The 15172-nt window shown below is 41.7% G+C and overlaps 1 protein-coding gene across 3 annotated transcripts in view; it reads right to left on the reverse strand.

Moving 5' to 3' along the window:
- MAPKAP1 (mitogen-activated protein kinase associated protein 1) overlaps positions 1-15172 on the reverse strand; it is a 252106-nt gene that overhangs the window by 77223 nt on the left and 159711 nt on the right. For 2 of the 3 annotated variants that reach the window (XM_011988690.1, XM_011988688.1), the window contains exon 7: positions 2365-2472. The exons of the other annotated variant lie outside the window; for it this stretch is intronic. In XM_011988690.1, coding sequence (XP_011844080.1) covers positions 2365-2472 — 108 coding nt within the window. The remainder of the gene's footprint in view (positions 1-2364; positions 2473-15172) is intronic. 3 annotated transcript variants of the gene reach the window in all.

Below are 15172 nucleotides of genomic sequence, written 5' to 3' on the forward strand. Positions count from 1 at the left end.
TCGAATTCCTGACCTCAGGTAATCCACTCACCTCAGCCTCCCAGAGTGCTGGGATTACAGGCAAGAGCCACCCTGCCCGGCCTCCTTAAGATAATTTCCAAAAACAGATATACTGGAGAAAACATTTTTAGGTCTTTTGATATTTCCAGCTATATTATACTGTTATACTACAGACTCCAGTGTTTGAGTGTGCCTATTTCTCTATATTCTCTCCAGCAATGAGGACTCCCTTTGAAATACCTGGCTTATTTGATATGTGGCTCTAAAATGTTTGTATTTTACAATGTTGATAAGGATAAACATTTTCACAAATGTTTACTACTCATTTGAATTTTTTGGACCATTTGGGAATCAGTGATTTTTATTTCTATGTGTTATTCACATAAGGTACTTATAATTGGTTGCAGACTGTGGGGACAGCAACCTTCTGCCTTTGAGAATTTGCAGCCAAATGCCAAAAGCATATTTCACCTTCCTGGTGAATTTTGTGCATGCTCTGCAGAACAGGCTGTCTGGGGCCCGAGTCAAAGAGTAGCATCTTAGGCCGGTGTGGTGGTTCATGCCTGTAATCCCAGCACTTTGGGAGGCCAAGCCAGGAGTTTGAGACCAACAGAGCGAAACTCCATCTCTACTAAAAATAAAAAAAATAATAATAAAATTAGCCAGGAGTGGTGGTGCATGCCTGTAATCCCAGCTATTGGGAGGCTGAGACATGAGAATTGCTTGAACCCGGAAGGTGTAGGTTGCAGTGAGCCTACATCACACTACTGCACTCCAGCCTGGGCAACAGAGCAAGACTCTGTCTCAAAAAAAACCCCAAACCAAACCAAAACCAAAACGACAAAAAAAACAAAGAGCAAGCAAGCAGCCTGATCTTGTTGAGAGGGTCAGTGGCGTGAGTAAAGACCTATCATCCATTCACTCATTCAATCCATGTTTACTGAGGTCCTGCAGCACACAGTCTATAGCAGATCTATATGAAGGGTAACTTGGCATGGGCCAGGGTCACCGTCACAGACCTGACAATCTAGCAGGGGAGAGAGATAGTAAACAATCACTGAGAAAAATATGTAATTCTAAATACGGGCTGGGTGCAGGGGCTCACATCTGTAATCCCAACATTTTGGGAAGCCAAGGTAGAAGGATTGCTTGAGGCCAAGAGTTTGAACTGCTGGGCGCAGTGGCTCACACCTGTAATCCCAGCACTTTGGGAGGCCAAGGTGGGCAGATCACGAGGTCAGGAGATAGAGACCATAGAGACGGTGAAACCCCGTCTCTATTAAAAATATAAAAAATTAGCCGGGCGTGGCAGCACGCGCCTGTAGTACCAGCTACTCGGGAGGCTGAGGCAGGAGAATCGCTTGAACCTGGGAGGCGAAGGTTGCAGTGAGCTGAGATTGTGCCACTGCACTCCAGCCTGGGTGACAGAGCGAGACTGCGTCTCAAAAAAAAAAAAAAAAAAAAAAAAAAAAAAAAAAAAAGAGTTTGAGAGCAGCCTGGCCAATACAGTAAGACTCCATCTCTAAAAAATAAGAATAATAAATAAATGAATAGATAGAAACACACGCACTGGAGAAAAAGTAGTATGCCGTATGGCAGAACACAATAAGGAACTCAAATGAGGGGTGGATCAGTTTTAAGCAATGGGGGACAGGAAGATCACAGTGGCCTCTCTGAAGACAGGACATTTAAACTGAGACAAAGAATGAGAAAGAGTTATTAACAAGAATGGGGGAAGGAGCGTTCCAGGTGGAAGAAACAGTCTGTGTAAAAGCCCCGAAGCAGGAATGACTACAGACAGTCTGCTGCCTCAAGCGCAGTTTCACACGTCACTTGCCCTTATGTCAGTAGGAGTATGGAGGAGAGGATGGCAAACGCACAATTTGGAAACTCTGAAGAGAGAATGAACAAAGTTAACAAGTTTTAAAGTTCTCAACATAGCATAAGGAATCACTACACTGCCTCCTGCTAGAATAAGCAAATGGTTAAAATTCTCTAAAACCTGATGTCTGAATAGTGATACCGACAGGGCCAGTTGCTTTACATACAAAATAGCCTTTGCTTCAGAAAAGGCCTCATACTTCTAAGCTGTTTCCAGGGATGCTCCCAACTTAGGAAGACACAGTTTAACAGGAAAATATTAATCACAAAGTGCTAAACAGGATGCAGCCTCTCTACCAAAAAGCACAAAATCAATCATTTCACTTTGGAATATACTTTTGGCACGAAGACTGCAGTCTGCCTTGGAAAACAGTCACTTCAAATCTGCCTAGGGAAACCAGATCAGTGAGCGCTTCCAAACACATGACTTCTAAGCAAGTTTGCAACGGACAAAGCGGGCACGGAGCGAGGCGGCCAACGTACTGTTCTCGCGGACCAGGCAGAACTCCCATGCGCTCTGGCTCTCCAAAGTGCTGTCCAGGTCAACGGCGACATTGGGCTCGCTCTGCTTCTCTAGGCGGTACTGAGGGCCTGGAAGATCAAAGGGGCAGGAGGAGGGGAGGAAGTCTGAAACAGTGAATTTAACATTTAAAAAACACCATATACTGGTGAAAAGCTGATAAAGCCTTAGTAAAGTGTTAAAGTCTGTCTTAAGGGTCTAGCTATCCAAGATGGAAGTTTGGGGTTTCTTTTGCATAAGGCTTCACATACTCATCTGTTCTATTATCAGGTCTGTTTCCACTCAGTTCTCCCTGAAACCAAGTAAGAGGTAAATGGGCTTTGAGTCAGAGTGACCTGGAGTTGTACATGGCTATATCACTTCTCAGATATGACCAGGTCACCTACCCTCTCTGAACCTCTGTTTCCTAATATATAATGTAGGAACAGTTATACCTTGAAAGATTGTTGTAAGGATCAGAGGTGACGTAGGAAAAATGCTTATTAGAAATGTACCTGCCTCACAGGAGGCAAAGGTACTTATTAATAATTATGTAATAGTAAATTACAATCAGGAATAAGATATGTGTAGAACTCTAATATAACAACAGTCCAAAAAATTCAAAACAAATTGTAAACAGGTAAGCTTAAATAAAGCTCATATGACCTGGCATTCATATGCAGAAAAATTTTTTAAATTAAAAAAATCTCAGATTCCTCAGTTATGATGATGAAAAGACAGTGACTACTGATTCACATTTTTGTTGACACATTTATGAAAACACAAGAGACAAAGGTTTGATAGTACTGGAAGCCAGGAATACTAGCTACCCTGCATCACATAGAGGGTTCTTCTGGCAGACCTTAATAAAACACTGCAGCATTTTATACATTTATTCATGTATTTCTTTGTCAACCCAAATGACAATCTTGTTCTTCTCAGATAACACCTAACGGGTCCAATGACCAGATTCAAAAGACTGCTCCTGTGATCTGTTAATGGTTATTGAAAGGATTAGAGGCATAAGAAACTGTCTTATTATTTTGACTCTGAAAGGCGTGTTTGGTCAGACAGAAGGAGAGGTGAGAGATCTGAGGCAAGCATCAGAGGCCGCGCAGGGCTCCCAGGCGGAACACGTATTTTTAGATATGTTCTTCAGCTGTTGTCAGCTTGTGGATTAATCACATCTAGTGCTTCTCTATCATCAGTATGAGGCATTTCACTCATTTCCAGTCATTCTCTTTCCCACGTTCTATGTTCAGCTGTAGCACTGTAGAGATTCATTTCAGTTTCAGGGTATATTTGATCTTTTCTCTAACTGGTATTTCATTAGCACTTCTGCCTATTCTGAATTCTTACATACATTCTCTTACATACATTCAGTCCTTTTTACACTACTTAAATAAAGCTTTTAAACCTTTGTAAGTAAACAAATTCTTAAAACATATACAACTATTTAAGCATATACATAGAAGTATACATAGTTCTTTTAAACTCTAATACACTATATTTACATCAAAAAGGTATTGTGTTTTAAAATTATAGGTAGTAAATTCATTTTTTAAAAAAATTCTAATTTCAAAAGTGTTAAATAGGGCCAGGCATGGTAGCCCCCACTTAGCGATTCTCTCAAATCCCAGCACTTTGAGGGGACTGCTTGAACCCAGGAGTTCAAGACCAGCCTGGGCAACATAATAACAATAACAAAAATTTAAAAATTAGCCAGGCATGGTGGTGCGCACCTGTAGTCCCAGCTACTCGGGAGGCTGAGGCAGGAGGACTGCTTGAGCCCAGGAGCTGGAGGCTCCAGTGAGCTATGATCATGCCAATGTACTCCAGCCTGGGCAACAGAGAGAATCCCTGTGTCTCTTTGAAGAAAAAAAAAAAAGTGTTAAGTATATCAAAGTATGGAAGGAAATGCAGATAATTCTTGTAGTCTCTACTACCTATCACCTGTCCATGCCCATAATTGTCAATTAATAGGCACATCTGCTATTGATCAGTAGATGATGGCACATAATACGGGGTGGAAGGAATCTTAGAAAGCTGAACCTTAAGAAAACAGCTGTGGGCCCCCTTAGTCTAGTAGAGGAAAGGGAGTTACCCCTGAACCCAGAGGGCTGCTTTCCAAGACAATGGCCTATTAAACAATCTCTGACTGCTCCCATCTCCAAAACCTCCCAGCAACACAGTGTGTAGAAGCCACTGACATCCACTTCTATAAATTTACAGTGAAATCTGGGTGTAAAGTTTAGCTGTAATAATTCATTTCTTAGGCCGAGTATGGTGGCTCACATCTGTAATCCCAGCCCTTTGGGGGAGCCAACGCAGCAGGATCACTTGAGGCCAGGAGTTTGAGGCCAGCCTGGGAAAACATAGTGAGCCTTCATTTCAACAAAAAAAAGTTTTTAAGTTAGCTGGGTGTGGTGGTGCATGCCTGTAGTCCCAGCTACTGGAGAGGCTGAGGTGGATCTCCTGCGTCCAGGGATTTGAGGCTGCAGTGAGCTATGACTGTGCCACTGCACTAGACCCGATCTCCAAAAATTTTTAAAAAAATAATAGCCCAAATTTGGGAGGAACCTAGGTCTAACACAGGGACTGATTAAATATTATGCAATACCATAAAAATATTAAATGTGATGGTACAAAAATATTTAATTTTACAAAACACATTTATAATATGCTAACTTTATGAAAGCAGCTAATTACAGCATATTTTAAATTATAATTATAAAAATACAACTTATAATTTTTAAAATAGTAGCAGAGTGGGGTGACTACAGTTAACAACAATGTACTATACATTTCAAAACAAGCTAGAACAGTGGACATGAAATGTTCCCAGTGTAGAGAAATGATAAATACTCCAGGTGGTACCCAAATACCCTGACATTACACATTCTATGCATGTAACAAAATATCATGTGTACTCCACAAATACATACAAACATTATGTATGAATTTTAAAAAGGTAAATCTAAGCAAAAAAATACGTAAAGGAATAGAGGAAAAAAGACTAGGAGGTTATTTCTAAAATGTGAATGGTAGTTATAATTGATAGTGGAATTAATAAGTGTTTTTATTTTTCCTTTGTGTTTTTTGGTATTTTTCAAATTTGCTATAATAAATGAAGGCCACTTTTGTAATTTAAAAACACCAGATAAACTTAAAAGTTCTCCAATTTCTTACTATGCCATTTTTTTTGAGGCTACTATATAATTAGCACACGCTGTGGCATCTCCAATGGGTCATTCACATGCAGTAATTTAATCAAAAGCAGACAGGATCTGTTTATGTAGACATATTTTCATGTGAAGCTAACCCTGCACCCTGGCATGTGTACTCTGAGAGCAGAGCACAGGCTGTTGGGCTTCTCAAGCTGTCAGCCTACCTGACAGCTGGATTATATATAAGCTACTACTTTCCTGATTACTGGGAACTAAGGCCTGGCTGCATCAGGAGGAATTTCAGGCCGGTCTCCTTTGCACATTTTTTCCTACCAGTCTTCGCAGCTGCCTGGGAAACGTGGATCAGGGAAAACAGGGAGTCAGGGAGTACCAGGAAGGATCCCTTATCCCTAAAGACAACTCCCTGCTCCACTCTCAAAGCCATAAATGCCATCATCTGACATTTATTTTATTTCTTGGATCTTACAGATATTTCTATTAAAATTAGTTTTCTGAAAGTAGCTTCTTGGACTTTGTCCTATGAAGCCTAGTATAATGATGACTTTCATTTAATACGTACTTATTATGTGCCAAGCATGCTATATACCTTACCTTACTGAATCCTCACAGCAACCCCCAGAGGCATATTAGCCCCAGTTTACAGATTGGGATGCTGATGAAGTAACTTGCCCAAGATCACAAAGGTAAAAAGTAGGAAGGGGGAAATGAAATCCACGGGGATCTTCTGGCTCTAAAGCTGTCTGCCTTGAACCCTCCTTCCTCCTGCAAACTATAAATTACTGGCCAATTATAAAGAGGCCACAATTTATACCATAAATACAGGTTTGTAGATCTGTGGATTCATCCAGAATCTGAATCACTTAACTTCTACACATTCAAAATGAAAATGATCTGAAACTATTTATTTTAACAAAATTCACACATACCAAATATTTCATGCTCTGGCTGCATTCTGAGTCCACTGTAGTACCACTGCCTCTTATGCAAACATGATCAGATGTGATCACCTTATCTTTCAATCCATCCAGGAAGGCCCGTCCATCTTTCCTTAGGAATATTGCTAATAGTCTACGCTCAGTTTAGTCAGTAACTGAAAATCCGCGTGTTTTCTGCCCTGGGTACTTACTGCTCGTCCATCAAAGCTGAAGAACAATTTGGAAACCCACTTCTGAACTTAGCAAAGGACCAATGGGTAACAACCTGTGGGAAGGCAGGGTGGTTAAGCTGCATATGAAACTTGATATCTAAATCCAAATGGAAAACTGCTTTTTATAAATCTGCATTTCTCTCCATAATCCTTACCTGAATAGTGGACATTTCACAGAGAAAGATTATAGTATTTTACACATTTTCCCCCTCAGAAAGGCAAGGCTGATAACTTCAGGTCGTACTGTGTAATGAGAGGAAGAGTATATAGGAGAGGTAATATAGCCAGGTGGTTAAGGGCATAAATTTGGGGCCCAATTGCGTTGGCCTAAGTCCTGGCCAAGCAATTTTGCTGTATGACTTTGGGCCAACTTACTTAACCTCTCAGTTTTCTTCATTATAAAACAGGGGATAATAATAGCACCTACCTCCCAGGACTGTCTAAAGATTTAATGAACTAATAGTTGTAAGGCAGTTGGAACAATGTCCAACACATTCATAGTGTGATTTAAGTATCAGCTACTAATATCATCATCATCATCATCATCATCATCATCATCATCATCATCAGACTGTAATAATACTAAGAGATCCCAGCAGCATGGACAATCTAACTACCACCATATCACAGGCCCTACTATGTGACAAGTGCTGTGCTAGCCCTTTTATGTACAGATCATCTCATTCACTCTTTGGTCACCCTAAGATGTAAAGAGTATAAACCCACTTAATGGAGGAAAAACTGATTTATAGAGGTTAAATAACTTGCTCAGTGTCCCTCAGGAAGTAGCAGAAGTGGGAGAATTCATACCGAGGGCTGCCCAGGCCTGCACTCTCTATACTGCTTATGAACCACAGCATCTCACTCACACAAAGTTCTTAATAAACGCCTGTTGACAGTCAAGATTATGATAACCCAGACCTACTATATATCAAAGTACAGTCTCCATCAAATACTTGTTTAATTTTTAGGAGGCTGACATGGGAGGAAAATAAAAATAGCAGCCAAAAGCCATTTCAAAAAGACAAACTGTGAGGTCAATTTCTATGAATATACTTTTTGCCAAAGAAATGATTATATAAAATATAAAAGGCTCTTTCACACTGAACAGCACAAGGTTCTCAAGGCAACGTCCACACTTTGGAAAGAGGATTTAAAAAGTCACAGCTGCGCATGAAGCCACATGCCCCCCACTTCACAGCAGAGAGGAACACAAAAGGAAGATTTTGGGAAGCAGTTACTCTGCAGCGACGAGAAAACCTGCTTGGGCACTCCAGTGATGTATTTATTGCAGTAATACCATGCCACCAAATGGCCTAGGAACAAAATATTGCTTTGGGCACTTTGGGAGGGTTCCAAGTTATAATACCCAGGCAGGATTTTTATGGGATTTTGTAAACCCGAGGCAAACATCTCAGCACATAAGTTTCAAAGAAAATCTGTAGAATCTGTTGGTTGGTGGCTACATGCTCAGAGCAGCTTCCTTGATCCCTTTAACCCCTGACTGAAACGTAAAAGGTTTTAGCATCCAATTCTTTAACAGCTGCAAGCCAGCTGAAAGCTGAAATCCAATGGAAAGCAAGTGCCTGCCCAAGTCTGAAGAGAGGGAAGACATACTGTCGCCTCTATTGCTCTGTGTCTTCTTTCTAGAGACCCATGGGAGAAACTTCTTTCAGATCCTGGTATCAGGAGAAGTTGTACTTCCGTGGAGCAAAGGGCTTGCTTTTGTATCTTTACAAAGTTTAACATAAATCTTGTAACTAGTTGCTATCATGTCCCTTTCTCCTTTGCCCATCAGGAAGCTCAGCACTGAATGTTTGCGTGACTATGATGACCTGGACATGCATTTCTCTGCCAGCTCCTCCTCCTGGGGACTCGTAAACTTGTCGTTTAATCTTCATGTTACTTTTACTCTCATATAGTTTATTGGTTCGTATGTACATATATTTTTTAAGAGGTGGGTCTTGCTATATTGCTCAGGCTAGAGTGTAGCAGCTATTCACAGGTGTGATCCCATCACTGATCAGCACGGGCGTTCTGACCTGCACATTTCCGACATGGGCCGGTTTACCCTTCCTTAGGCAATCTGGTGGTTACCCACTCCTGGGAGGTCACCATATTGATGCTGAACTTAGTGTGGACATCTGATCAGCACAGCGCTCATCTAGGCTATAGCCCAGAAATCCTGGGCTCAAGCAACCCCCCCGTGTCAGCCTCCTGAGTAGCTGGGACCACAGACACACAACACTGCACTCAGTGGTTCGTGTATTTTAAAATCTATTACAATAATTTCAAATATTTTTGGGATCAAGGTAGGATATAGATGAATTAACTTATCATTATCATTGCTGACCATACGAACAAGTTTGAGAATCACCTGTGCAAGGAAAAATGACAGTCAAAGACTGAACACTTTCATGGTTATGTCTTCATGTCAATTGTTTTCCATTCACCAATTTAAAGAGCTGCTTTAATCTGAAAGAGCTTCTCGTAGCCAGAAAAAAACTAAGTGTGAGCAGTAAGAGGAAATGCTAGGCTTGAGCAAAGCATCCCTGGTGTTTGTGCCCTGAGAGGGAGTAATGCTGCCAGCTATGCATCCTGGGGAAGGAATTTAATCTCATCTGTAAAATGGGGATAACAGAGCTTCCCTCAGAAGGTTGCTGTGAGGATTAAATGAGACAATCCAGGACTTCCCTTAGCAAAGTGCTCAGTCAATGAGAGCTGCTCTTATTGCAAATAGACTGAAACAGAAACCACTGTGATAAGGTTTAGGTAGATCCCTAGCCTATGAGTCACAACAGGCTCACAGCTTTACCAGAGAGGGCACACCGGGGCAGGGAATGCTGGCATCAAAGCGAATGTCTATCCTCTTTCCCTCATGTGTCCAAAGTAGGGGTGCAGGGTGCATATCTATTTAAACAAGCTTGCTTTTAAGCTGCAGGCGGCATTTAAGATTAGAGACTTGCTCAGTAGCCAGGATTCCTACAGTTCCCTAGTCTCTCAGGTCCTACAAATACAGTCTAAAAATGATGAGTAAATGTCAGAACCCACAGAACAAAACATGGCAGCACAGATATCAAAGGACACGTGACGCTGGCTGTGAGCTCACATGTCCACCCCACACAGCCTTGGCTTCTTCCACACTGACCTTCCATGGTCCATGTGGGTTCTTCAGTGCCTCCTGGTCTCTGCACGTGCCAATCCCTCTTCCCTCTTCTTCACCTAGCTGGGAGTCCTCCTTCAAGACAACCTGGTTCAGATGTTTCCACCTCAGGGAAGGGGAGGGTGGGGCTACCTGTCCCCTTCTCTGTGCTCCCACACAGCGCCTTGTTCCTACCTTGGTAGGAGCACTCACTGGGCTCTTCTATAATTTACCTGCTCAAGCTGTCTTGCTGCCTCCCGCAGCCTCGAGGCAGGGATGAGTCATCTCTGTGCTTGGTGCATTGTTGATGCTCAAAAAACGTTCATTAGATGGATGTTGGATGGTAGTGTAGCATCACATGTCCTTTGATATCTGTGTCATGGTTTGTTCTGTGAGTTCTGACACTTACTTGTCATTTTTAGACAATATTTGTAGGACCTGAGAGACTAGGGAACTGTAGGAATCCTGGTTGCCAAGCAAGTCTCTAATCTTAAATGCTGCCTGTAGCTTAAAAGCAAGCTTGTTCAAGGGGGAGCTGAGGCTGAGAAGCTTGGCCCAGACTGTTGGTCAAGATTTGGATTTTCTCTTATAAGCAACAGATGCTAACAGAGCAGGGAAGTGACACAATCAACTTTATATTTTGGTGAGATTCTTCTCGTGGCACTGTTGACAATGGGCTGGAGACTTATGGCAGGAAGACCCATTCCAGGAGGATTGTGCCAAGCCTTGACCACTCTGCGGCAGGGGCTGACTGAATCTGCATTCCTCACTGAGCCAAGCCACTATGCTGATGCTGTCTGTATCAGAGCTCAGACCCAACACCAGCTATTCTAAAATGTCTGCATTTAGTGTCAGCTCCATCGCTTATAACTCTTCCTCTAGGGGCAACTACAATCATTTTCTGCTTGATCTCAATATAAGCACTGAACTATATTCAAGTGATAACCGCTGTAGCTTATACCCCCTCTGAGGCTCAGATAGGATAATTTGGAATTTAAATAATAAAAAAGGAACAAGCTGACATGACAATAAGGTCACACTTTAGCTTCTTCTGAGCCAATACACCATTTGCTCTCGGTGAAACAGCTGAATATAATCAAATTAAATACAATTCCTATTACAAAAGAAGAAAGACCAAGGCTGTTCCAATAAACCAATTCTCCTGCCTAGTTAAACCACAGAACCTTCAGGAAAGGTTTTGAAAGCATGACCCATCAGTTCTAATTTTTAAAACTTATCCTTTCAGTCAACACTAGAAAAAGGCCCATTCCAACTTTTATCTTTGCTACAAAGTGCTGTTATCTTGGCTTGATGTCAGGAGCTCTATCTCTCTTTCTGCTGACAAGCAGAGACGAGAAAGATAAGATTGGAAACGAATCTCACTTCTCTGAGTAAATAAATAATCAATACTCATCTAAATGTAAATGAGAAGGTAGCCCCCTCTGATAACAGCACTCTTATCAGAGAGCCAATTTTCTTCAGACATTTGGCCTCAACCAAATCACCATCATTCAGCCCCAGCCTAATGGCAAAAAATCGTAACTAAATTGAACCGATCACCAGAGATCAACTAAGTTCGGCCCTGGCCACTTCAGGTTCAAATGTTTGGGAATGCAATTTTGCCCCCATTAACTTTCAATAGCAATGAAGAACAGACTGGTCAAGGGGCCAGTCGGTGCAATAAACAAAGCTCAGCAAGGGGGCTGGCCAGAAGATGAGGAGGAGGAGTGGGCTTCAGTGCTTAAACAACAACAGTGCCATCACGGAAGCCAGCCCCAAAACTGTGAAGGGAAGGCTGCCTCTGTGGGCTAAGTAGACGGCATTCTTTCCTCTATCTAAGGCTTAGCTGAAACTGAGAAGACATTTAATTTGGCGAATGATGATGATGATGATGAAAGTTTATTAAAACAAATATAAAGAAAAAAAGAGATATTAAAAAGCTACTGTAGCTCAAAATAACCTAAGGTTCAAATGATCAATTTCCTCCAACTAATTTGACTTAGACTTACATCTGACCCAGCAGTGCCGCACTGACCTGATTTTACTGAAAGAAGACGCCGTCTACAAGACAAATCACTTTCAAACCACTGCACTGGGGTTTCCATTTCTTTGCTGCAAGACTCAATTCACTGCTGATGAGAGTATTGGGGAAATTATGACCATTATTGATAGGACAGCAAAACCACTTTCACACAGCAGTCTTCAAGTCGACAGAAAGCTTGCACTAGACCATTAATGAAGGTGTCAGCTAAAACCAGAAATTAAAGACAAAGACTGGAAGAAGCCTAATTTTTAGAGCATGTTAAGGACACCAGACACACAGAAGCAGCAGCCATTTATCCTCTTAAGAGTAACAGAGCCTAAATAAGAATGAGCAGAAGAACGGGCTACTCTACTTATGATTAGGGAAAGAAAATGCTTTTTTTCTTGCCTGGCCTTGGAGTTCCAAGGCCGTAGGCTCTCCATATTATCAGCTCACAATCTTCATCAGCCAAAGGAGGAGATGGTTGGCGTGAGACAGAACTACCCAATGTTTTACTATCTCTAATGCTGCTGTGAGCATCTAATTCTAGCAGGCAGATGTGTGGCAGTTGGAGTGTGGGTTTTGGAGTCAAAAAGACTTGGACTGAAATCCTGGCTCTTTTACAAGTTATGTGACCCTGGGCAAGTTAGTGGATCTAAACCTTCATGGAGTAATTCCACAGATTATGTGTAACACAATGCCTCGCACATAAGCACTTAATAAAGGTCAGTTATACTGCTACACAAATTTGACAAAATCATCAACTTGCCCTTTTTGGAAACAAGTCAAATATTGCTTCATTCCTGGACTATAATAACAGCATCAGCAACTGACATCGAGGACTTTCCTGGCCCTTAACAACTTGCTTTCCACGCATTTGCTTTCCGCATCTTCATAAAACTCTATGCGGTAGGCCCTACAATAATCCCCACTTTACAGAGGAGGAAAATAAACCATGGAGTGGTTAAGTCACGTACCCATGGTGAGACCAGGACGAGAACGCAAGTGTTTCTGATTCCAAAGCCTGTGCTCTTCACCACTCTGCTCTGCTGTATCCCATAAAGAACAGTATAGGTTTTGAACTTTGGGTTAAAAAAAAGAATTGTAAGGTTTAGATGATTTATCAGCTCAGAAAGGAGTAAAGATGCCGGGTGGGAGTCCAGGCAGCAGGAAAGAGAGTAGGAAGTTGATCTTGAGGGGGTCAAAACTGAGAGTCCATCAACTCTCACAGCAGGCATGTTACATATGTGAACACCAGCTGCTTGCCCTGATTTTTCCAGGGTTGGGGTGGGGGTTCTTTTTCTAAGTTAAGTGATTTACAGACTTATGGCCTCAATCCACAGTTCTGAAAGTGTGATTTCTTTAGGGTTTAACTATACCCATTTCTAGTCTTGTTACAACTTTTTTATTGCGATAGAAAACATTTACTGGAAATATGTTACTGCTATTACCAGGTCATAAAATAAAAAGAAAAATAGTTTATGTATTGCCATCATTTTCAATCATCAATCAGAAAGTGCCAAGAGGAGGAAAGGAAAGGGCGTACAGCCGAATTTTCTTCTTTGTGTGGGAGAAAATGTAGGAGCATCATAATTCTTTAGAACAAATTTATTCTTGAATACCTAGCCTCACGAATGGGCTCCGGGGAGGAGCAGGGAGGCATCCTTTTGGCATATCCCCTCCTCTCTGCAGCCCTGCCTGAATCCCTGTCAGAATTAAGAGCTCTTTAATCCCACCTTCCTTGGGACCTTGCTTTTCTCAGTGCACTGAACATGCTGAATTAGAAGTACTTTTGTCTATTTGTCATTCCCCCCACCTAGCCAGCATCAGGGCACTCGTTGAAGACGGGTTGGGGGGCTTTCAAAAAAAACTCAACTCTGTCTTCCCAGGGCTTCAGCATAGCAAAAGGCTCTTTGTTGGTGCTCAATAATCTTTGTTAAATAGAATGACTTCCACAAGGTGGCACTGAAAATTGAACTCGACAATCTACTACTTCTAGCTAATATTCGTATCCTAAGAAATATTAGCCCAAGTATACAATGATGTATATTAAAAGATGTTCATTACAGTAGTGTTTTAACATAAAAATTTTCATACAACCTAAATATTTACCAGTAGGAAACTATTAAATAAATTATGGTATATCTATACACTGGGTTGTCATACAGTTGTTATAAGAATAAGTTGGTTGGATGCAGTGGCTCACATTACATCTGTAATCCCACATCACATCTGTAATCCCAACACTTTGGGAGGCACAAGTGGGAAGATCACTTGAAAGCGGGAGTTCCAGACCAGTGAAACCCCATCACTACAAAAAAAAAAGAAAAAAAAAAATTAGCTGGTTGTGGTAGTGTGGAGCTGTAGTCCCAGCTACTTGGGAGGCTGAGGCGGGAGGATTGCTTAAACCCAGGTGTTCAAGGTTACAGTGAGCTATGATGGTTCCACTGCACTCCAGCCTGAGCAACAGAGCAAGACCATCTCTAAAATAACATAAAGCTAGGTTAATAAGACATGGGAAGAATTCTATGATACATTACTAAATTTATAAGATATAGAATGTATAGAGTAAGCTACATGTTAGTAAAGTAAAACCCAAATTACATAGGTGCAATGATATGTGGATTTGTGAAATACACACCACAATCTGGAGGGTCATGAACCAAACCGTTCTCACAGCTGTTCTTTTACCTATAGTAACCTGTGGGATAGAGGAAGGTACAGCAGCAAAGAAGACGGCTTTTGTTTTTACTTTATAGATTCCTATCATGTTTGGGTTTTTGACAGTAGATGATTATAAGTATTACATTTATTTTAAAAATTCAATTTTAAAAAGTGAGGTGGAACAATCTCAGAGATTATTCCAGCTAGACCAGACTAGGGAGACTGTGGCCCCGGAACCTCCTTGAGTCTCCTCTCACACCATCTGGCTCCTCACACACCATGTAGGCTCAGTGGCTCTGGAGAGAGACCTAAACAGTTGAGGAGCCAGGAACTAAATTGGGATAGAGCCTGTTCAAGGGTTTCTGAGGTCCCCAGTCAAGTCACAGGGAGACCACAGAAGCTTCCAGTGCTGCTTAAAGGGGCTGAGCAGGCAAAGCTGAAGAGAACTGACTGGAGCATCCGGGGTCGGACTACAAAGACTGTTTACAGCTGGGTGCAGTCGCTCATGCCTGTAATCCCAGCACTTTGGGAGGTCAAGGTAGGGAGGATTGCTTGAGGTCAGGAGTTCGAGAACAGCCTGAGCAATATAGTAAGATCCTGTCTCTACAGAAAATAAAAATTAGCCTGG

The sequence above is a fragment of the Mandrillus leucophaeus genome, unplaced genomic scaffold (genome assembly GCF_000951045.1).
Source record: "Mandrillus leucophaeus isolate KB7577 unplaced genomic scaffold, Mleu.le_1.0 Scaffold335, whole genome shotgun sequence".
In the NCBI taxonomy this organism is placed as follows: domain Eukaryota; kingdom Metazoa; phylum Chordata; class Mammalia; order Primates; family Cercopithecidae; genus Mandrillus; species Mandrillus leucophaeus.